Source organism: Protopterus annectens, chromosome 1.part2 (assembly GCF_019279795.1).
Source record: "Protopterus annectens isolate FY-2018-M chromosome 1.part2, PAN1.0, whole genome shotgun sequence".
NCBI classification, from domain to species: domain Eukaryota; kingdom Metazoa; phylum Chordata; order Ceratodontiformes; family Protopteridae; genus Protopterus; species Protopterus annectens.
The window spans coordinates 529,940,824-529,964,440 of record NC_056727.1 but is presented as its reverse complement, the minus strand read 5'-3'; the positions used below and the strand labels follow the sequence as shown (position 1 = coordinate 529,964,440).

Here is a 23,617-nt window from a genome sequence, read left to right as displayed (position 1 = left end):
ACTCAATGATAGGTCTGATGAATGCCAAACACAGTGGAACAATGACTTCCTTGGACTTAGATGCCATAACTTTGTTTATAAGTTGCACAACAGAATGATTTCCTCACCACTGTAGACATGTGATGATCAAAGGCTAGATTATTATCTATGTGTGTTCCTAAGTCCCTGACTACTGGGTCAACTCTAAGGGGTGTGGATAACGTTCCCTGGGTTAATGTTAATATAAGTTTGGTTGAATTACTTTTCAACTGAATGTTAGTTTACCTGCACATAGGTCTGATGAAGCTTACTTGCAAAAGCATTGGTTATAACGTGGCCAGTCTCCCCCCTTTGATTGAGGTCTTTGCGATAAATTTATTCCCACAGGTCCATCTCTATACAAAATGAATGTAACACTGTGAACCAATGAGAATAGAGAGTTTGTATCCATATCTGCAAAAATGACTGTAACTCTGTCAACGAATGAAAATAGAGTTTTAATATCCATATTTACATATTCCTAATGTGCAGATGCTGTACAAAGTATAAATACCCTGACTGTCTGTGGAGTAGATGGAACAAGACAACTGAAATAAAAGGAAGAGAGATTTTTGCCACAGCGCTCTCCTACCTATGTTGGACATTTTTCAAATATAAAGCTTTTGAAAACCAAAAGGAAGACTTTAGTGGTTTTATTCAACTTTTGAAATAGGAAAATATGAGATCGTAGATCAAGGACTGGGTTTATTCTCTTAAACTGACTTGGAAGCTTGTCCAGCTAGACTGAGTTCATCAACTGGAATTCAATCTTTGTATGTACTTTTTAAGTTAGTATTGCTTTTGAGATTAAAGCTTGGAATAGCCTTGGGATACAGTCTCTCAACTTGAGAATCCTCAGTGCTTATTTTCTGATTGATTAAAGAGTTAGGAGGAGCTTCACATAGCCTCACTTTCTGCTAAAGGTACCCGCAGGAAAATTTCTGAGACATCCCACGTCCACTCTTCAGCACCAGCAAGAAGATGGACCTACTTAAAAGAATCCTCGAGCAACGTACACTCAAATTTGAAATTAACCAGAACCCAGAAGAGGTCAACAAAGATGATGATTTTTGCCACAACGCTCACCTACCTATGTTGGACGTTCTTCAAAAATAAAGCTTTTGAAAACCAAAAGGAAGACTTTAGTGGTTTTATTCAACTTTTGAAATAGTAAAATATGAGATTGTAGATCGAGGACTGGGTTTATTCTCTTAAATTGGCTTGGAAGCTTGTCCGGCTGGACTGAGTTCATCAGCTGGAATTCAATCTTTGTGTGTGTTTTTAAATTAGTATCGCTTTTGCAATTCAAGCTTGGAGAAGGCCTTGGGGTACAGTCAATTTAAGAATCCTCAGTGCTTATTTTCTGATTAACTGTGGGTGAAGGAAAACACACATGAATCAGAATCTGCTCTTTTCCAAATCCTTAGAATGAAGACTTAGATGTTTTAGTGTACATGAAGTACAATGCAAATTAAGAAGTTATGTACCTACCATAACGTTCCATGTTAGTTGTCTTCTCTCGCCTTCTTTCTTGCTGGATGGGGATCGGAGCTGATCCTCGGCTCCGACTCGGCACTTGCTAAGCTCGAGAGCTAATTTTACCAGCTCGAGGCAACCCTATATCCCATGATGCAAGGCGTGACTACCCAGATCTCGTTTGATAGCTATGGAAAAACCCTGCCAGTAACCTTCTTCCCAGAAAGGAAGAAGAGGTACTAAATGTGGAAAGAAACAAAGCAAAATAACCACTAGAGACTAGTGACACTTCCTACTGGGCCCATAGAAAGAATGAACCGTACCCAGAGAAGAGTACAACTTCAAGGTCTGTCCAGGCTAGGGGGAAGGAGGGAGGGACGCAAGAAAGAAGGTGAGAGAAGACAACTAACATGGAACGTTATGGTAGGTACATAACTTCTTAATGTTAAGTTGTCAAACTCGCCTTCATTCTTGCTGGATGGGACCGCGTCCCTAGCACCTCTATCCTGGGTGGCTCAGTGGAACAGACTCTTGAGAACTGTGGAACCAAACCTAGCCCTGTCCCTGGAGGCCAAGTTCAATTTGTAATGAGAGACAAAGGTGTGAGGAGTGGCCCAAGTGGCTGCCGCACAAATGGTGTCAATAGGTAGCCTATCCTGAAATGCTGTAGAAGTGGCTAGGTGTCTGGTAGAATGTGCGTTTGGTTTCGAGGGCAGTTGCTTGCCCCTAAGGAGATAAACATGAGAAATGGTAGAAGACAGCCATCTGGATAAGGTCACCTTGGAGACCGGAAGACCCTTCCTGTTTTCTGCATAAGAAAGAAACAGTTGATCAGATTTTCTGAATTGTTTAGTTCTGTCCAAGTAATATCTGAGTTGGCGATGGACATCCAAACAGTGAAGTTTCTGTTCCGCTCTGTCAGAATAATTAGGGAAAAAAACTGGCAATTCAATAGATTGGTTAATATTTGTCTGGGAAGCAACCTTGGGCAAGAAAGATGGATTAGTTCTTAAAGATACTCTATCTTTGTGGAAAACCAAGTATGGGGGATGGACACAGAGAGCATGAAGTTCAGACACCCTCCTGGCTGAAGTAACAGCAACCAGAAAAATTGTCTTCCAGGAAAGAAATTTTAATGAGCATGTAGCAGCCGGTTCAAAGGGGGGCTGAATCAAGGATGCCAGCATTAAATTCAGGTCCCATTGTGGAGGGGGATCTTTGATTGGGGGTTTCAGCAGAAAGATCCCTCTAAGAAAGGCTTTGCAAAGCTTGTGAGACATTATGTTTTGATCCGCTAAGCCAACATGAAAATTTGAGATCGCTGCCAGCTGGATCTTAACTGTCGAGGAAGAAGAACCCGATTGAAAAATCTCAGCTAGGAAGTCCAAGAATGACTGCACTGGAGCAGTAAAGGGGTCTATGTCCCTGGACTTTGCCCAGAAGGAAAAACGTTGCCATTTACTAGCATAAATCCTTCTGGTAGAGGACTTTAGAGAAGCTACTATGATATCTCGCACGGGATTAGAAATCATAGGGAGCCTGGCTAAGGAAGGAAGTGGAGCAACCAAGCAGTGAGGTTGAGAGAATGAATGGCCTGGTGCAGATGACCCGAATGGTGGGTCAGAAGAACTGGAATTGGATCCAGATGCCAAGGCTGAACCAAGAGATGACGAAGTAGGGATGGAAACCAAATTTGTCGAGGCCAGTAAGGGGCAATGAGAATCAACTTGGCTCTCAAGACGGTAGCTTTCTGAATCACTTGAGGTATCAGCGGGAATGGAGGAAAGGCATAAAAAAGTCCCCGGGGCCAATCCTGGGTTAGAGCGTCTCTGGGGGGATGGCCTGGTAGTGGAAAGAGGGAGAAGAAGTCTGGGCATTTGCTGTTTTGGGGTGTAGCAAAAAGGTCGCAGCAAGGGATGCCCCACTTCTGAAAAATCTCGTCCACTACTGAGAATAGCTCTGCTCAGTCTGTCCGCTAAGAAGTTGGATTTCCCAGGGATATGCGTTGCTATCAGAAACCGATGAGAAGAGATTGCCCATTGCCAAAGTCTGAGAGCTTCTCGACACAGTGGATAGGACCTGGTCCCACCCTGTTTGTTGATATACCAGACTATGGACATGTTGTCCGTCTGAACTGCAATAGTCCCTAAAGGAAGAAAGTCGCTGAGGGCTTGCAACGTTAAAAGCACTGCTCTCATCTCTAGGACGTTTATGTGCAGATGGTATTCTATGGGTTGCCAAGTCCCATGGACCATCCAGCCCTGATAATGCCCCCCCACCCGATCAGAGAGGCATCCGAAGTGACTGTGGCAACCGGGACTGGGGGAACAAACAGTCGGCCCTGATGGAGTTGCGGAGAAGACATCCACCAGGTTAGGTGACTCTTGCAAGATTGCGTCACAAAGATCTCGTGGCGCATGGGAAGCTGCTGGAAGGACCACTGGGTGAACAACATCCACTGCAGAAGACGCATGTGGAAGCGAGCTAAAGGAAGCAGTACGATGGCCGCAGCCATAAGACCTAGCACCTTCAGGACAAATCTGGCCCTGATCTTTTTGCTGAGTAGTATGATCCGAACATACTTTTGGATGTCCAGAATTCTTTGGTTTGTGAGTCTTGCTGACATCCCGACAGTGTCTAATTCTGTGCCTATAAAGGTAATAGATTGGCAAGGAGACAATGAAGATTTTTCGAAGTTTATAGAAATCCCTAACTGGTTGCAGGTGTGAAGAGTGTAGTCTCTGGCCTTGAGAAGTTGATGCCTGGTGGTGGCAGAGAGGAGCCAGTCGTCTAGATACGGAAACACCTGGAATCCTTGACGTCTCAGGTGAGCAGTGACTGCTGCCATACATTTGGTAAACACTCTGGGGACTGTAGTGAGACCAAAGGGCAGGGCTCTGAATTGAAAATGACTGGTCCCCAGCCGAAAGCGGAGAAACCTTCTGGAGCGCCTGTGAATTTTTATGTGATAGTACGCATCCTGAAGGTCTATTGAGCACATCCAGTTGTCCTTGCCCAAAAAGGGTAGAATGGACTGAAGCGTGACCATCCGAAACCTTGCCTTCTTGACAAACTTGTTTAGTTTGCTGAGGTCTAAAATTGGTCTCCAATCTCCCATCTTTTTGGGAACCAAAAAGAATCTTGAGTAGATTCCGGATCCTACTTGGTCTGCTGGCACTAGTTGGATGGCTCTTTTTGCTAGGAGCTTTGATACCTCCAGCTTTACGTAATACGTGAAGAAATATCGCTACTAATCCCAAAGTATCCTACCAGCAAAAATTCGAACCAAGCGTTGAAGTAGTGAAACTGTAGGATACACCATGTGAACTTCAGCCACGAACATATACCATGAAAACTTCAGTTATAAAATAAATGTTGCTTTTATTCCAATGGCAAACATGAAAATAAAAATAGAAACAAAAGAGATGAGCGCTTTCGCGTGCACTATGCACGCTTCATCAGATCTATCTAAACCATTTGGCTCTGCTCTTTAAATAGTGTAAAACAATTCATCAAATACATTAATTACATCAATTGTTTATCATCTAATTAACCAAATTTTAAAGTGCCCTTGTGCTTTAAAATCTAGACCCTTCATTGTAAAAACATATTCATTATCAGACTTTAAAAGCAATCATCAATTGCTTTGCATGTTTAAGAACTAGATAAAACATAAATATGAATCTGTATTATTCGTATCTTAAGAGACAATTTGCTAGTACTTGTAATATATATATGCTGAAGCTTATATGCATGTTTGGCTGTCTATCGTACTCCCTTTAACCAAACAATAATATTAAGCAGACGATAGAATTAAGCATTTCATACAGATACATTGTTTCTATTATAAAGAAACTTTTCATAAAGAACTTCTCATAGTAAACTTTTCATAAACAAGATTTCTTAAAGAACTTTTTTTAAAAAAAAAACAAAAAACAAAAAAACTTCTTAATGCACTTCATGGAACATTCCCTAAAACCTATAAAAAACTATTTTATGTATATGTGTATTATTCTAATGATTCTCCATCCATTGTAAGATGTTACTTAGTCTTTCCATCAATACTGTTTACATAACCCAAATACGACTTATTCGTCGTCAAAATTAAATCTTATTAACCTATTACTAACATTCATATTTGTCTCAGTGTTTATTTCTACGCTTCTGACTGAGATAGTTATTATTGCTTAAATCTGATTACTAAAGACAGTATACGTTTTACATGAATTATAATATAGAAAGAGTTTTCATTATTCATTTACATATTCGCTATATACGTTATTTATAGTAATCTATAAAATTCCTATTTTCAGTCATATTATAGTCTGAATAGGGACGACCAGTTATATATATACAATTCAGACAAGTCATGAGACATAATGTAAGGCTATTCAAGAATATTACTATATATCAAATTCATACATGAATATCATAAGAGAATATGCATAATTATGCTTATTAAAAGTAATAAATAGTAAAATAGGATTATTATTAATATAAAATCAATTTTATCATCTATGTGGTCATTGTCATGGGTTTCTTAATTAATTATTATCTGGAAATATTAAATATTAAATAATTATTAATGAACAATGTGTTTCATTATCAATTAATAATTAATAAATAATAAATAATATCTTTTAAAGTCTCATCTTATTAAATAAATATTGATTATATCTAAAAATATCTAAAAGTACATATTCTAACTAAAAATTTTTATATATATTATGATAAATATATGTGTATGTATAGTAACACTATGTTAAAAAAAGGGGGGCTAACTTTAGAGGTTCTCTGCATAAATATTGTAAAAAATAATTCCAGATCCATACATCCATTCCCAGAACATCTTCTTAAAAATCTAAGGAAACTCCCATTAATCTTTCTGAAATGGGGTATATTTCTTGTACATAGATCAAATTAATTATTAGGATTTCCTTATAATAATCATTCTTATTAAGGAAATTCCATAATATATTCTATACAAAAAACTCTTTTGTTTCTATTTTTATTTTCATGTTTGCCATTGGAATAAAAGCAACATTTATTTTATAACTGAAGTTTTCGTGGTATATGTTCGTGGCTGGAATACCTCCAGCTTTGCCAACTCCCTTAGACCGGGTGAAACGTCTGGAAGGGATTGATGAGGAACAGGATATCTCACGAAAGGGATATTGTAACCCTCGGATATGATCGACTGTACCCATTTGTCTTGAGAAAGGGAACGCCAGGCTGTTGGGTACAGCGACAATCTTCCCCCGACTGCCTCCAAGGGTGGACAGTCGGGCAACACCTAAGGGATGCTGGAAGGGTTTATCAGAGAGAGGCTCTCTGCTACCCTGATTCTGCGGACCCCCTCTGCCCCTAGGGCAGCGTCTATTGTTATTACCCCCTCTGCCTCTGGGGGTAAACTGACCACGTGCGTCCGGCGTGACTCCCTGAGATTTACGGAACCACATTTTCCCTCCCTTCTGACCTTTGGGATAGGGTCTTGAAGGGGTGGAGAAATGGACTCCTACGGCAGAAAGAGTCTTGCCGTCTTGCTCACACCTGGTCAATGTGTCCTTCACCTGAGGTCCGAACAAAGCCGAACCATCGAAGGGAGTATTAGTGAAGGACGCCTTAAAGGGGTCTGCGAAATTACAAAGCCGCATCCAGGACTGACGCCTAAGTGCCACTCCTGTGCCTGCGGCTCTACTCGCCCCATCAGCTGCATAAGAAATGAGCCGCATGGAGGAGTTAGTTATAGAATTTAGGATTCCGAGCTGTGAGGCAATCTTTTCTTGAGCCCCAGCAGCTGACAGATCCTGAACTACCTCACCTAGTTCCTTGAGAATATCTCTCTGAAGCCGGGTAAAATGACAGAGATAGTTCAGCGAGTGCATAGCGAAGGTCGCTGAAGAAAACATCCGCTTACTGTACCTATCCATGGTCCTAGAGTCCTTGTTAGGAGGATGGACAGGTACGGAAGGATCGGCAAGTTCCTTCTTGGTGGCAGCCACCACCACCATGGCATCAACAGGGACACCCTTGGTGAGAAACTGTCTGTCTGCAGGGGCCGTGATGAATTTAGAAGGCCTCCTGGGGACTGGTTCCACAGAATCCGGGGCCACCCATGCCTTTCGAGCCACCACTTCCATGAGCGGGTCGAAAGGCGGAGACACCCAGGAGGTGGAGGGTCGAGATCCAAAAGCCTCCAGGTATACCGACTCATCCTCGGAGGGGTTAATGGAAGGCCAGTTCCCCCTCTGCTTAAGGAGTTCCAGGATGTCTGAAAAGGAGACATCCTCAGAGGGGGACAGTGGGGAACCCTCCAACTCATCTAAGTAGGTATCTGATGTCGTAGACTCAGGGGAGTCTGTGTGCTTCCTCTTGCACGTCCTCTTATGCGGGGGTTCCCCTGAAGGATCAGGAGAAACCTCGGAAGAGGAAGTTCTTCCCAAAGGGGAAACCTGGGGCGATGGATCTCTGGGTCTGGGAGCAAGAGAATGGGAAGAGACATCGACAGGCACTGAAGAGGGAGGAGCTAATGGAATTGACCGTTGACTCAGCTCCGGGGCTAGAACACTCCTCATCACCTCAAAGGCTCCCCTTCCAGGGAGGCCAGAAGACTCCCGCTCCGAAGAAACAGGAATCCCCGGTCCTGCCAAAAGAGAAGGCTCCAAGGCAGATGTCGGTGCCGAGCTCACCAACGCCGAAGCTCCAAGAGGGAGAGCGGGGTCGGACAAGGGTCCGATGTCACTTGCCCCCTCGGAGCCGACAAGGGAGACCCGACGACCGGATCCCTCCAAGGAAGGTCTCATGGAGGAAATCGGAGTTGAAGCCGACGGAGCCGACAGGGGAGGTATCGGCTCCGGCACACCCACAGTCAACGTTCCGAGAAGCTCCGGCTCCGAACTCTGAAGGAGAGTCGGAGGAGGAATTTCGGGGGGATGAGGGATAGCGGTCGTCTGCTGAGACGGGCTATGGAGCATCTGGGCCAGTGCCTGTGACTTCAGCAGTCTACTTACCACCCTCTCCAAGTCATGGTCTGACAGCCTAGAAGACCTTGAAGATCGGCTCCAATGGCTCCGCTCCGAAAGCAGAGGAGATCCCGGAGCCGAGCGAACCGACTCCAGGGAAGGGGACCGAGATCTCTTCCTGGAAGGAGCCATCGGAGCCGAAGACCCTTCGGTTCCAGCTGGAGCCAACAGCTTATCGGCACCAGTCTTGGTCAAAGATATGTCGGCTCCGGCCGGAGCTGACATCGACATCGATGCAAGTGTATCGGAGCCAGCTGGCACCGATACCACCTCAGAGATAGAAAGATTGGCTCCAGCCGGAGCCGATCTCGACTCCGAAGGAGTCGGAGCCACCGCCGAAGGCTTAGGAGTCACAGCCAGGGCTTTAGGTGGCTTAGAGGGCTTTCCCGACCCAGTCTTGGTCGGGGAGCCCTCTGGCTTCAACAAACCACGTAGGATTAGTTTATTCCTACGTTCCTGCAGGACTCTCTGGCTGAAGGAGTGACAAATAGCACAGGAGTCCTGCAGGTGTAGAGGCCCCAGGCAGTACACACAAGAAGTGTGACCATCTGTCAGAGACATCTTCTGACAGCACGAGTCACACTTCTTGAAGCCTGAGACCTTTACTTCTTTGGACATGGTATGCCAAACACAAAAAACACACACACACAATCCAATCACACAGTTAGTTAATGAAAGGGGGAAAACTGATTAACACACCCACACTTCCTGACAGAAAATAATGGAAGGGAGGCTTAAGGCCTGAAGAGAGGAAAAAAACTATCCCTAATACAAAGGAGAAAGGGAATATAGGGCTAAGACAGATAGGTACTAGCTAACACTGACTCTTAAGAAAGAGAAATAAGGAAATTGGAATTTTTTTGACTGACTTTAGTACAAAAAATACTAAAACTCTACCTGAGCTGGTAAAAGGAGACCTCTTCGCGAAGCGGCAAACGAGATCTGGGTAGTCACGCCTTGCATCATGGGATATAGGGTTGCCTCGAGCTGGTAAAATTAGCTCTCGAGCTTAGCAAGGGCCGAGTCGGAGCCGAGGATCGGCTCCGAACCCCATCCAGCAAGAATGAAGGTGAGTTTGACAACTTAACATTAGCCATTATAAAATAAAATTTTATCTACAAATTACATTACAATGTAAAGGTCTTAACAAAAAGAGATGCATTAATACCTATTTAAAGAACACATTTGGTATTTTTAGAGGGTGTTGAATATTGGGTGGTAAAAGACAAATGTGTTCTATAGTGTCAGTATTGACTGTGATATAATAATCACAATAAATGCATTTTTTTCAAGAATTTCCAGAAAGACGTCTGATGCAGTTGAGAAGTGAATATTACACTAACCTGATTAAAACTTTATTGCCAAGTAGTACTTGTTTGAAAAATGTGATCTAAGGTCATGCGCGTTCACCAGTTAGTAGTAAAAATCAAAATAACTAATAGTGTCAATGGAGCAAGGCTTGACAAATATAATTTTGAAAAGTTGGCCTTGCAGCTGGACTCCCATCCTTGGATAAAAGCTGAAGAAATCTTTGCTACAGCCCTCCTGAATTCCTCAGCCCCACAGATTAATGTTAGATGAGCATGAACAGATGTTTCCTGAAATTTGAGTCTCTTACTTGCAAAGCAATCAGGAAGACTTTTTTGAGAAAGCCTTGTTGGCCAATTCATGTAGTTTCATAAAACAAAGATCTTGAGTAGTTACAGCCAAAAAAAATTCTAATTAAAAATGCTACTAAGCTGAAATGAATGAGCGTAGTGATCCTTTGGCCTTTTTCGCATGAAGAAGACAGTCATGCTGCCTAATGCTCTAGTTGATAAATTAAACATTTCCCTTTTAAATTATAGCAAACCTGAAGACTGCCATTTCATTTAAACAAAAATCTCTTTAATTCAAGTTATAACCTGTCCCATGTTATGGCTAGTTCCCTTTTTACATTATTTCATGCAAGCACTTTTATAGGTTCATAGATACTTACTAAGCTATTGATTTGTGAGGATCTTAAGAAGCCTAGCCTTATATTCCCATTGTAGTTTTCATCCCTTATATTTTGCATACAAATAATCCAGAAATGGGATGTACAGGGATATATTGGGACATTTACATGTCTTCCCTATCCATGAGAAACATGGGTGCTAATCTGGAGGTGAATTTGTGGTTACCCATTCATTCATCCAAATTAGCACTTTGCTTTATGTGGAGTAGAAAATATGATAGAAGTGGGTGGTATCTGTCATACAAAACTTATCTCTCCAACATGTTCCATTTATTTTGCAAAACAGACCATGATCTCTTGAGCATATTTTTATGATATCACTGGATTTGCAAATGTGTAATATGTCTGACAGAATAGGGTCTACTGAAGGTCTATGTACAAGGAAGAAGTTGCTTCTCAGTAGCCTGTATAATACTGAGGTGAGGGGTAAGACTTTCACATGGATAGCTTTCACAATTTAGGCTCTTGACTCTTTTAGTGAGAAAGTGCTGTGGTCATTCCAAGTACGACACACTTTTTGACAGGTATATACTGAAAGGGGCATTATACTCAATGATGAGCCTAATGCATGCTGAATACAGTGCAACAATTATGTCCCTGGATCTGGACACAATGCCAACAGTGGATATGTGGGGATCAAAGCACAGTTCATCGCTGATGTAGGTTCCCAAATCCCTAAGTACAGGATCAGTTTTCGGGGGGAGGTGTTGTAAATGTGATATTTGCAAGAGGAGTCGTACTTGCAGAAGGATATAACTATACACTTCTAGACATTTAGTTTTAGTCCATGGTCTGTGTGACGACCGTGCCCTGGCCCAGCAATCAAGGAGCCTCAATCCTCACCACTAACACCAGGGAGGTCGTCTCCTAGAAGAGGAAAGGATAACTAATACACACAGTAATGTACAATTTCTCTTAAGTGCACACAGAGAACACAGTCAGTCTGAGGCTGGTTGCTCCCTTGCTCACCAGGTCTCCAATAAGACTCCCCACTGGCACAGCTATAGGGTCCAGGTCTCTGCCTAACTGGGCAAGCTAAAACCTCCAGTACCCTCTCTGTCCAACCAGTGCTTCGCGTCCTTGTCAAGTAGCTGACACAACACACACACACTTTGAGATCAGTATTTATACAACTTCACAGACACTCCTGGGAAAGGCTGACACAGATTCTCCAACTGTGCCCCTTTACCCAGACTGTACAGTAGTAATTACTGCCACCACCCAGTTAATAATATCAGCTACTAAAAGGCCCTTAAAATGGTATCCAATTATTACTGTGCAATATTAATATCCAATGGTAGTATGACTAACAGTCAAGGCTTACTTTAGAGTGGCCTATTACAATAACCTTTATAAATATGCAATGTACTCTAGAGCTTATCTCTACACAAATCAGCCACAGGTTATTAGGTTTTAAAAATATTTAATAATAAATAATTAAAACACAAGACAAAACTACTACACCACAGAGATATCCAAGAATTCAGAGATCACACAGAAACTTAAAATAATACAGTAGGTCAGTTCTGATTTAAAAGAAAAATACCTGATTAATCTTTACTAGCTTTAACTATTCCTACAAGAAATCACAGTGCTAAAAACTTACATGTGAGCATAAGGCAGAGTGCTGGTAAGTTTGGATATCCAAGATCAAAATGCTTTTTAGTCTCTTCTGAGAAATAGTATTGAAACATTACTAACAAACATGTTTGCTGGGTCCCTCCCCAAATTACATAATTTTTGACACTTGGGTTTTCCCAGTATTCATATTGCATCATCTTAACACCTGGTCTGAGTTCTCAGGTCACAAACTGAATTATTTAGCAATCTAACACCTGAACAGAAACGTACAATACAAGACATCTCATATGTATATGCTAGCAGAAATCAGAGTAATAAAGCACCTTCCACATCTAAATTCTAGTCATAAACTTTAGCCTTAAAACAATGGGCATGAAATCTACATCCAGCCGCAGTGGAGCCGAATTCTAATGTAAAAGGATCACAACATGCTTCACTGGGCCAGTAGAGTGCAATGTTGTCACATATTTTGCAGTTCTACATTTCACAGTAATCTTTTATACTCAAGAAAACATGCCTGTATTTTACATTTATTTACAAATGCCAGAATTATATATCAGATTCTATTTGACTAGGCTGGCAGCCTTCGCCCATCTCTCCCCAGTCGTGACAGTCTGCATTGTCCATTTAGTTTTCCACCTTGTCACACTGAAAAGAACTGATTTAAACAGGCAAAGCAAACATATATTTATGGATTACAGTTGAATTTCTCATTCAAAGGATGACCCCCTCCCTTAACAGAAGAAAATGGCTTCCTTAAGGAAAAAATACAAGATTAATTATCAGTATTGCTGGTGAGAAGTCAATAACCATACTTTTAGCAAGTTTCTTCTCCATTCAGTCAGTAAGATGATATTTATTAACATGCTAGATTACATGTGGGTAATCTAAACAATGTGACATAGAAAGCAGTTATGTACCATGATTTACCACTGTACTGTCTTATGTCAAAACTGATTGCTTACTCTTCTGCATAGAAATTTTCTTGCATCATTGACACTACAAATAGTGATATCATGTGACTCCTTTGTATTACGGGGTAGGGGAAATGGTGACAGCATCTCAATATGGATCCTTTACAAAAGCAGCTACCTTAACATGTTTATTCAAAATAAATCTCTACATAAACTTTACTATTGCATATAATCTTCTTATAGACTTCTGTTCATATAATAATTAATGTCAATAACTATATGGAGAATTACTCATGGCACTTTCATAAAGGTACTCCATATATATTATTAAAATAAACTTCAAATTAAAAACACTGTTAATGAATTTCAAAGAGCTGGGGATCATTTTGTTCCAAAGGCCCACACATGTATTACCTGAAAAGATGCTGCTGCAAAGCAAATCCAGCCATCATCCAGTGAGACGACAAATGTCCCTCTTTGTAGTTCAATGTTGACCTGTCCTCCACCAAAGAGAACCAAAGGATATACCGAAACCATGCTGCAGTCTCGAATAAATAGTCGGCTGGTTTTAACCTTCTCATGATAAACCAAGTAGGGACTTTCAAACACTCGAACCTGGAACACATACATCATACAATGCATGAATAAAGCTGCAACAAATATCTTTCTATAAACAACAGACTACAGTTCAGAATTTACATTATATAACATATGCAGTGATTGCAGATAACATAATGAAATGCTACTAAATATTGTGAACTATATGCACTTAAGTTTCTAGAATTCTGTAACTAGCACACTTAAAGGACAAGCATTTCCTTAGGGAAAAAAATACATGTACATTCCAAAAAAGGTGTTTGGACCATTGAGTCTGCTTAAGTGCTGAAGCAAATCTCCTAAACTATTGTTTTACCTCTATCCTAGTCATCTTCCCTCCTGCCCATTATCACTGTCATCATTTTTCCTCACAAGTTTCAAGCCGTCTTTGTAGTTCTTTTGCAAATATTGAAAAAAATAGACATATGGAATACTAGTGTAGGTTGATTTTCATAAATATTGTAAGTTATACAGTATGGCTGATATGCCACAGAATGACACACCAATGGTATAACAAGGCCTTACATGATTTAAAGAAAATGGTACACAATGGGATAAAGACCCTGTGTGCAGTCTTACTTTAGTATATACACATAGTACTCCATGCATGAAGTACACATGCACATGTACACCCCTTGCAGGATCATAAATGATTTGCAAACACTAGAACTGTATGCGGGTGATCCCAATGGAGTAACCTGTAGGACTACAACCATATATTTATATATATATATATATATAGAGAGAGAGAGAGAGAGAGAGGGGATGCAGCACTTATCAGAGCAAAAATCACCCTTCTCTGTTGATATGTTGTTCTTCATACTGAGCAGCACAATAATACTGCATTAAAAAGATCTCATCTGCATGTTAGTATAGCCTTGCTACCACAACTGCACCTTTCCCAGCCTCAGCACAGTGACACTGTTAAGCTTCTCCTAATGAAAGTTCTTACAGCACCAGATTCCCTCATCAGTATAATATGGTAATGAAACCAGCTTCACCATCATGCCTAATGACTACAATTATTTATGAATCATATTTAGGCATGATGGTAGAACAAAGAGCAACAGGAGGCAGCAATTTAGTAAGGTATACGAATACTTATTTTTATTTGATAACCAGATTAATGGACTGCTCTACTACAGCCCCTACCCAGTCAGAATACAAAATGAACAATGTAAGCAAACAACTACAAACTATATTACAGAGTTGACAGTGAAATTATACAGTGTTAAATAGTGATATTAAAGAGACATCAGAAGAAGTTTTTGGCATTGGTAAATCCACTCGGTAGCTACTTACTAAGGGATGTTATGCACAGCTCCCCCTTCCCACCCTGTCTGGAGTAATGGTGTGCATAGTACACCACTGAATACTGTACGTGAATTGTGAATCATTTTCAGAAGCTGACGTGCTTGTGTGTCTTGTCACTTCACACTAATACACATCAATGAATTATGGCAATGAATGGCACCATATTAAACATAGTGTGCATAATGCATTTATACAACTGTACACTACGTTTACGAATAGCTCAGTCCATCTCCTGCATCTTCATATTTCTCACAACACCCGGTCTCCATTATTTTTTTTTCAGTAAATCCCAGCATATATGAAACATGTGTTTTGTCTGTCCTGTATTCCTCCATTTAATTTCTTCCCTAGGGTTCCCCAGTGAGCTGACTTTCTAAAGAGTATCCAACACACTAATACATTATTTAAAGTGGATTTGATTTAAACTTGCTAGTTTCAACTCCCCAATGATCTACTCTATGGTTGCATTTTTTTTCTTTAAATCCTTTTTTTAAATAGACAAACTGAGACAATTGGCCTGCCCCTACTACAAAAGAAAAATCAAGTTTTACATGTTGACATTGTGCTCTTACATGTTTTTGTTGACTGCCCCTAACCTCCCTTTTGCTGTCTTCCTTTCTATGCTGTCTTTGACTATAGTTGCACAAAGGGAATCAGTAAAGTTTCTATTTATAAGGTAGGTAGTGAGTCAGTGTGTATGAGCTTTTCCATTTTCTCCACAGCTGAACAGCTGTGGAGTTAGTATATTTAAGAAAGAGGGTGTTAGGGGTGAAGGGGGCTTCTTCCAGCAAAAAAAAAAAAAAATGTTTCAACAACCTGAGGCTTCATGCAGTTGAAGCTCCAACCAGCTAGTTGACATTTGAGGAAGTATAGCTGAACCATTTCTACACCAGGTTATTACATTTTTTATTCTTACCTTCTTTATGCTCATCGACATCTCCCTTTTCCCTTAATGGCTACTCTGCTACTTATTTCTTTAGCCATACTGGTTGTTTCATCATCTCACATTTCCTTCCTCTCGCCATACAAACATTCACTACCTGGCTTATCCTTTTACTGTATTTACACAGCTGTCATTAACTTCTTCCACTCTTCTACATTCTTTATCACTACACATCTCAATAGGTAGAGGCTGCCTAACTTGCTGTTGTAATATATCTCCAGTCCACTGTCTTTTCAATTCCTCCTCTGAATTACGAGCCAAGTGTGGTATTGTCACAACTGCCTTTGGCTTTCCTACCTCAGTTCTCTTCACATTGGTAAGAAATGTATCAATAAATATTAACTATTATATACGGATAATGTAGAAATTTTACATATAATAGTTAATATTTATTAATTAATAGATATATTATTGGCAGAATGTAGTTTTTTTTATTATGGTAATAGTTTATATATTATGATATTTAACTGTTGATGAATGTCTGTTAACATAGTATGTATTAGAATTGGAGGGATTGAATGGTCATGTGATGTACGTGTTCCTATATAAGTAAATTAGTTTGTAAAGAGTTTTATTTGAAGAAGTTCGTTATATGGTATGAACGAAAGGTGCCTTATCTATTAAATTTATTTTCTTGTTTTTGATCAAGTCGTGATTTTTATATACTGTTTTCCGGTCCTGCTCTGCCCCCTAAAATGTGTACCTGTCTGGCAAATAGCTGAGGATTGAAGTCATTAAATAAAATGACAAAACATTTGAGTTTACGACTCCACACATCCGTCAGAAAATTCATGGTAATGTAAAACCTATTATTCTATCAACTTTTTAAGTTTGTAAGAGCAATATTTAAAATCCGCCCCTATTTGTCCCACCATCATTGTAGGCTTTGTCCAGATATTTTGCTCTAAGAGGTTGAGAGGTATGCTACCAAGCCAAAAGTTATTTAGGATAACACAGGCAGCATAAGCACATAGCGCACACCTCCCAACCCGTCAGAGTAGGTAATGTGGACAAAGCCAAAAGGGACAATTGTCCATAAAGCAGAAAGCTGATAAATTAACAGCTTTAGCACTAGCAGTGATATTCTGAAGGGTATATATAAAATAACACAACAAAAATGATTATTATTTTTTTTATAAATGCAATAAAGTTTAAGCGTAGCTATGCGGGTGTGCCTGTTGCTTAGCTACACTTAGTCCAGCTTAAACAGCACAACAAGTTAAATAGCAAGAGACATCCAACACAAGCAGTATTGCAATCGTGTAGTGGTTAGAGCATATGCTTTGCGAGCAGCCATTACCAGTTCAATCCCCACTGTAACCAATTCACATTTTACATGTGAAAGCAGTACATAAACAATTTTTTTAGTATTACCTACTAAATAACATATATTTGTTAACCAGAGTATTGGATTAGGTCCAGATGTGAGGTGTCAGTTTAATAAAGTTGTGAAATCCCCATATAAACACAAGTGCCCCATACAGTATAGTCACACATGAATACATATAATGAAAGCACATTGGAGGAGGCCAGGGACAGTAAACAAATTTATAATATGTAATGAATGATGAATCAATGCCATACAGCAGATAGTCTATAAAATGAAAAATAAGCAATGCTAAGCATTGCACAACTCTGCTTACCAGGTGTAAGCCTTGTGTAAATATGACTGCTAAGCAATGAGTATCCCAGCTAAGTGGATTTGCCCATTGGTAAGCAGTGCTGAACCTGTCCCTTTAAGCAATGCCAACCTTAGCTAAGCAGGTTTGCCCATAGCTTAGCTTAGCTCAGCATATTCAAAACCGTCCAATCATGGCAAAGGGTGGGAAATCAGCCGTATTTATACCCCACAGGTGGGAATACAGCTTAAAACTGGTTGCAGCTTCCCACTGTAGGCAGGATGGCTGGAGTTGGAGAGAGATTGCACTTTGGGGCACAGTGCTGGGGCATACAGGAGTCCAACGTCATGGTAGGACTCCTGGTAAAAAAACATGACGACAGACTGCTGCAGGGCCAGTACCAGGGCACCCAATATAAAGCAGAAGCCTGGGACCGTCACACCCATGATCTCACCAGTGCCACTGGTATCCCTCAGACTGGTGAGCATGTCAGGCACCACTATGCTGACTTGAAGCGGAAAAAGAGGGAGGTCTTGGACGAGTGGGTCCAAGAAGCAAGGCAGAGGGGTGATGTAAGGCAGAGGGGTGATGTCCCAGCAGTGTGTAAGTAGTCATACCATTACTGTTTACTAAAGTCCAGTGTGTGCATGTGATGGATAGGTATGCCTAAATATGTCTCTATTTCCTTTAAAGCTGCAGCTGAGCAGGCTATGAATCAAGAAGCCCATGCAAGTAGGGTGCAAAGGCTGCATCGCGAGGCTGGTGAGTAACAATCCTGCTTGTAGTAGTCATACCAAATAAATATAAAGTAGTAGAAAGTCATCTGGCAGTATAAAAAACTGTTGTATGGGTTGTACTGAATAAACCAGACAATATGACAGTAATAGTCCCATACAGGTCATATTTAAATAAAAATGTAACTGCCTGGCAATAAAGCTCTAAATCATGGACTGGTTGTGTTTACTATGATATTGTCTGGCATTCATTGTTGCATTCTCTGAATAGTAATGTATTAACCACTGTTACCCACACTGTGCTACATAAAAAATGTCTAGTAATGTCTGTATAAGATTGTTGTAAGTACAAGATCAGATTGTACAACCAAGAGACACTTGGACAGAGAACACTGAAGAGATAGACAGCAATATCCAAATAGCACACACTACTGTGACTTAAATTGTTGTATTTTTAGCAGACACAGCCATGGTTTGAATCTTGGGAGTGGTAGTAAGCTGTATGCATAATCATACCTCTCACATGTACAGATTTTTCAGAATGTCCAGATAATTGGCTCATAGTTTCTGCCTGTTCCTCTGTCCCCCTAGCAAATCAGTGGGATGATCTCAGAATTATAGTCACAAAATAATGACATATATTTTATTTACAGACCTCAAAACCTGCAGAAAATGTATATGAAAACAAATCCTGTCCCTCATGCAACTCTCCAAGTTTATGACGGCAATATTAAAAACATGTCCCTATTTGTACCCCCATGTTGTCACGCTTTGTCCAGTGTGTGTGCATTAAGAGTTTGAGCAGTATGTGCATAATATTAACTGGAATATGTGTAGAAACAGTCAGGTAGTGTTAATGAACATTCCCTACACAGGTCTGTTAGATAAGAAAACTGTGCCTGCCAATAAAGATGTAAATCCTGGACTGGTAGTGTTTACTCTGGTATAGTATGGCCTGACATGTAACATTCAGTAACATCTTATATCAGAATAGTACTATTGTGTCAACCACTGTTTCTCACACTGTGCTACATAAAATATGTGCAGGAATGTCAGTGTAAGACTGTTGTAATTACAAGGTCAGATTGTACAACCAAGAGAGACTTAGACAGAAAACACTGACGAGGTAAACAGCAATATCCAAATAGCACACACTACTGTGACTTAAATTGTATTTTTAGCAGACACAGCAATGGTTCGAATCCTGGGAGTGGTAGTAAGCTGTATGTATAATTATACCTCTCAACTGTACAGATTATTCAGCATGTCCAGACAATTGGCTCATATTTTCTGCCTGTTCCTCCATCCCCCTGCCAAATCAGTGGGATGACCTCAAAATTGTAGTCACAAAATAAAATAATGACATACATTTGATTTTCAGACCTCAAAACCTTCAGAAATGTATATGAAAACAGCTCCTGTCACTCATGCAACCCAAGTTTATGGCAGCAATATTCAAAACATGTCCCTATTTGTACTGTGTGCATTAAGAGATTGAGAGGTATGTGCATAATATTAACTTTGAATCTGGAAATATGTGTAGGAATAGTCAGGTAGTGTTAACAAACATTCCCTCCACAGGTCTACCAGATAAGAGATGCAAGGATTTAGCTATAAGACAGTTGAAGTATACACTTGTGTACAAACATACCACTGCCCAAACCAAGGCCATAGGGTATTGTAATAATATCTGTACCTTAGTGATTAGAGCAATGATCACTAAAGTTGTGAATACTACAAGGATATATAAGTTGTTAATTGACATATCTCTTCCCCCCACCATATCTGCAACAATAATCTAAATACACAAATCAATGGGTATGTTTACACCAAACCTACTGATGGGACATATGTCCTATTGTTCAATAAATATTGAAATGTGTTTCTATTAATATTCCAAGCTGAAATACTATCATTGGTGGCCTGTTGCTATCAATGTAACCTGCATGCCATTGTAATGGCCACTGTGGTTCCATATATGCATGTGTTCTGTTTGCTACGCAACTGTTCCAAATCTGGTGTTTTTGGTTAATGGGAATATCTATGCATGCTGCTATAACTAATCCTGGATTATGCTGACTATTACTAACCCACATATGTTTTAAAATGGCAACACCATAGCACGTATGGGAAGGCCGGTCCCAGCGAACCCACCTCTCCCACCTCATCTGGCCATGGCACCGGGCCCCAGCATGCCAGGGACCCACCCCGGGACCTCCTCATCCTCTGGTCCTGCACCACCTTCAGGTGGAACTGCCTCAGGGGATGGGGCTCCTCCCTCTGCCCCCGGGAGCTGGCACGGACAGAATCCTGTCACCTGAAGTCAAGTCCGGGGATTGGTGTGTAGCGAGCTCCGAAAGGAGTTTGGAGATCTGTTACGCCAGCTAGAAGGCCACGTGGCAAATTTAGAGGGTCAGCCTGCCCCTCCTGCTCAGCCCTCAGCACAGCCACCTTTGGGGCCATGAAGGTGCAGTGGTGACTGCCTATGGGTGGGGACCTCAGCCCCACTGTTTCCATTTGGGTGCTCACGGGCTTTCGATTTCCAAACACCCCTCCCCATCCAAGGTGTTTACCCCCCACACAAGACATATACCACCCCTGTATGCTGTCTTGTCAGTCTTCCTACCCTACCTACCTCCCCAAATATACCTATCCTTACCCAACATCCCACTCTCACCTTAAAAAAAATAAATAAGGCAATCTGTTCCCCCCCAACAAATTTGCCTCACACATAGCTGTCCATTTAGTACACTTGTCTACTGGACACATGTAATCTGGTCTAACTGGCTTCACAACACATTATTGTTGCCCTCACCCCTCTCTCAGGGGTTTGAGTGTCCAAATCTAACTCCAAATTCAGTACATATGCACAGCTGTTGCTGTAGAAGAAATGGACAGCTATGGACCTTCCCTACACCAGTCCTGCAAATCCCTAGCTACTTTCCCTATTGTTTTTTCTTCTGCATGCCCCCTTTTTCACCACTTTCCTAGCACCCTTTTTTCTTTTCTTTTAAAGAAATTAGCGCAGAGGTAAGTGGGAGTAAGCACTTTTAAGCAGTAGTAAGCGGGTTTAAACCTGTTTGCATGGTGGCAAGCAATGGCTACACAAATTAAGCACCGTCAGACTAACTGTCTGTAAGCATATTTAACCGGAAGTTAGCATTACTTACTGTTGCAAAAACCTGCGCAAACCCGCTTACGACCACTTAAAAGTGCCTTAATCACTATGTATCCAATGGCCCTTGTTCTGCTCAGCAACAAAATAATCGGCCATTGTAAGTCTTAAACCCAGGACCCTGCACACCATAGCCACAGTAATTTACTACTAAGCCATTTGAGCTGTACATAAATGTGATGTTTTCTCAAACATATCATGCAGCACAGTCATTCAACAGTAGGGAAAATGTAGTTATATATTGTAGATGTATGTATATATGTTTATATATATATATATATATATATATATATATATATATATATATATATGGTTCCACTTCATATCATCGAATTATCATTTCATTGAATTGCAAACCATCGAGACCAAATCGTCGAAAACCCATTTCATCGAAAACTCATTTCATCGAATCTCAAATCATTGAAAACTATGAAGCAACTACAAATAACATCCCAGACACTTTGTACTATGTGTATGCAGGGGGGCAAGCCCCCCTGCACACCCCCCGTAATTAAATATACCAACTCCAAGGTTGCACTACAGTGGGGGAAAAAGGTCATTTCCTAACCCCACTGTAGTGCGACCTTGGAGTTGGTATATTTCATTACGGGGGGTGTGGGGGGTGCAGGGAGGCTTGCCCCCCTGCATAAACGTAGTAAAAACATTGTGGAATGTTATTTGTAGTTGCTTCATAGTTTTCAATGATTTGAGATTCGATGAAATGGGTTTTCATGAAATGGGTTTTCGACATTTGGTCTCATGGTTTGCAATTCAATGAAATGATAATTCATGATATGAAGTGGAACCATATATATATATATATATATATATATATATATATATATATATATATATATATATATATATATGTGTGTGTGTGTGTGTATATATATATATATATGTGTGTGTATATATATATATATATATATATATATATATATGTGTGTGTGTGTATATATATATATATATATATATATATATATACATATATATATATATACATACAAATATATATATATATATATATATGTGTGTATACACACACATATATATATATATATATATGTGTATACACACACACATATATATATATATATATATATATATATATATATATATATACACACACACATATATATATATATATATCTATATAGATATATATATATATATATATATAGATAGATAGATAGATTGTGATGACCATGCCCTGGCCCAGCAATCAAGGAACCTCAATCCTCACCACTAACACCAGGGAGGTCGTCTCCTAGAAGAGGAAAGGATAACTAATACACACAGTAAAGTACTATTTCCCTTAAGTGCACACAGAGATCACAGTCAGTCTGGGGCTGGCTGCTCCCTTGCTCACCAGGTCCCCAATAAGACTCCCCACTGGCACAGCTACAGGGTCCAGGTCTCAGCCTAACTGGGCAAGCTAGAACCTCCAGTACCCTCTCTGTCCAACCAGCGCTTCATGTTCCTGCCCAAGTAGCTGACACAACACACACGCACTTTGAGATAAGTATTTATACAACTTCACAGACACTCCTGGAAAAGGCTGACACAGATTCTCCAGCTGTGACCCTTTACCCAGACTATATGGTAGTAATTACTGCCACCACCCAGTTAATAATATTATCTACTAAAAGGTCCTTAAAAGGGTGTCCAATTATTACTGTGCAATATTAATATCCAATGGTAATGTGACTATAAAGTCTAAGGCTTATTGGAAGGGCTTAGACAGTAAACACTATAAATATATAATGTACTCTAATACTTCATCTCTACACAAACCAACCACAGGCAGAAGGTTTTAAAAATATTTAATAATAAATAATTAAAACATAAGCCAAATCAACTACACCAAAGAGATATCCAAGAGTTTACAGATCACACAAACTTAAAATAATATCGTAGGAAAGATCCGATTACACAGAAAAATACTTAATCTAACTTTCTAATCTTTAGCTAATCTTAAGAGAAAACACAGTGCTACAATCCTACTTATATACATAAAGAGCATAAGCAGTGCTGGGTTAGATATCCAAGATCAAAATGCTTTTTAGTCTCTTGTGAGAAATAGTATTTAAACATTACTAACAAACATGTCTCAGGGTCCTCCCCAGATTACATCATGTTGACACTTAGGTTTTCCCAGTATTCATATTGCATCATCTTAACACCTGGTCGGACTTCCCAGCCTAATAGAAACTCACTTTACATTATTT

The 23,617-nt window shown here is 40.2% G+C and overlaps 1 protein-coding gene across 4 annotated transcripts in view; it reads right to left on the bottom strand.

Annotated features, from left to right (window-relative positions):
- DHX57 (DExH-box helicase 57) overlaps positions 1–23,617 on the bottom strand; it is a 2,066,546-nt gene that overhangs the window by 63,295 nt on the left and 1,979,634 nt on the right. For all 4 annotated transcript variants that reach the window (XM_044057412.1, XM_044057439.1, XM_044057430.1 and 1 more), the window contains one exon: positions 13,422–13,622. In XM_044057412.1, coding sequence (XP_043913347.1) covers positions 13,422–13,622 — 201 coding nt within the window. The remainder of the gene's footprint in view (positions 1–13,421; positions 13,623–23,617) is intronic.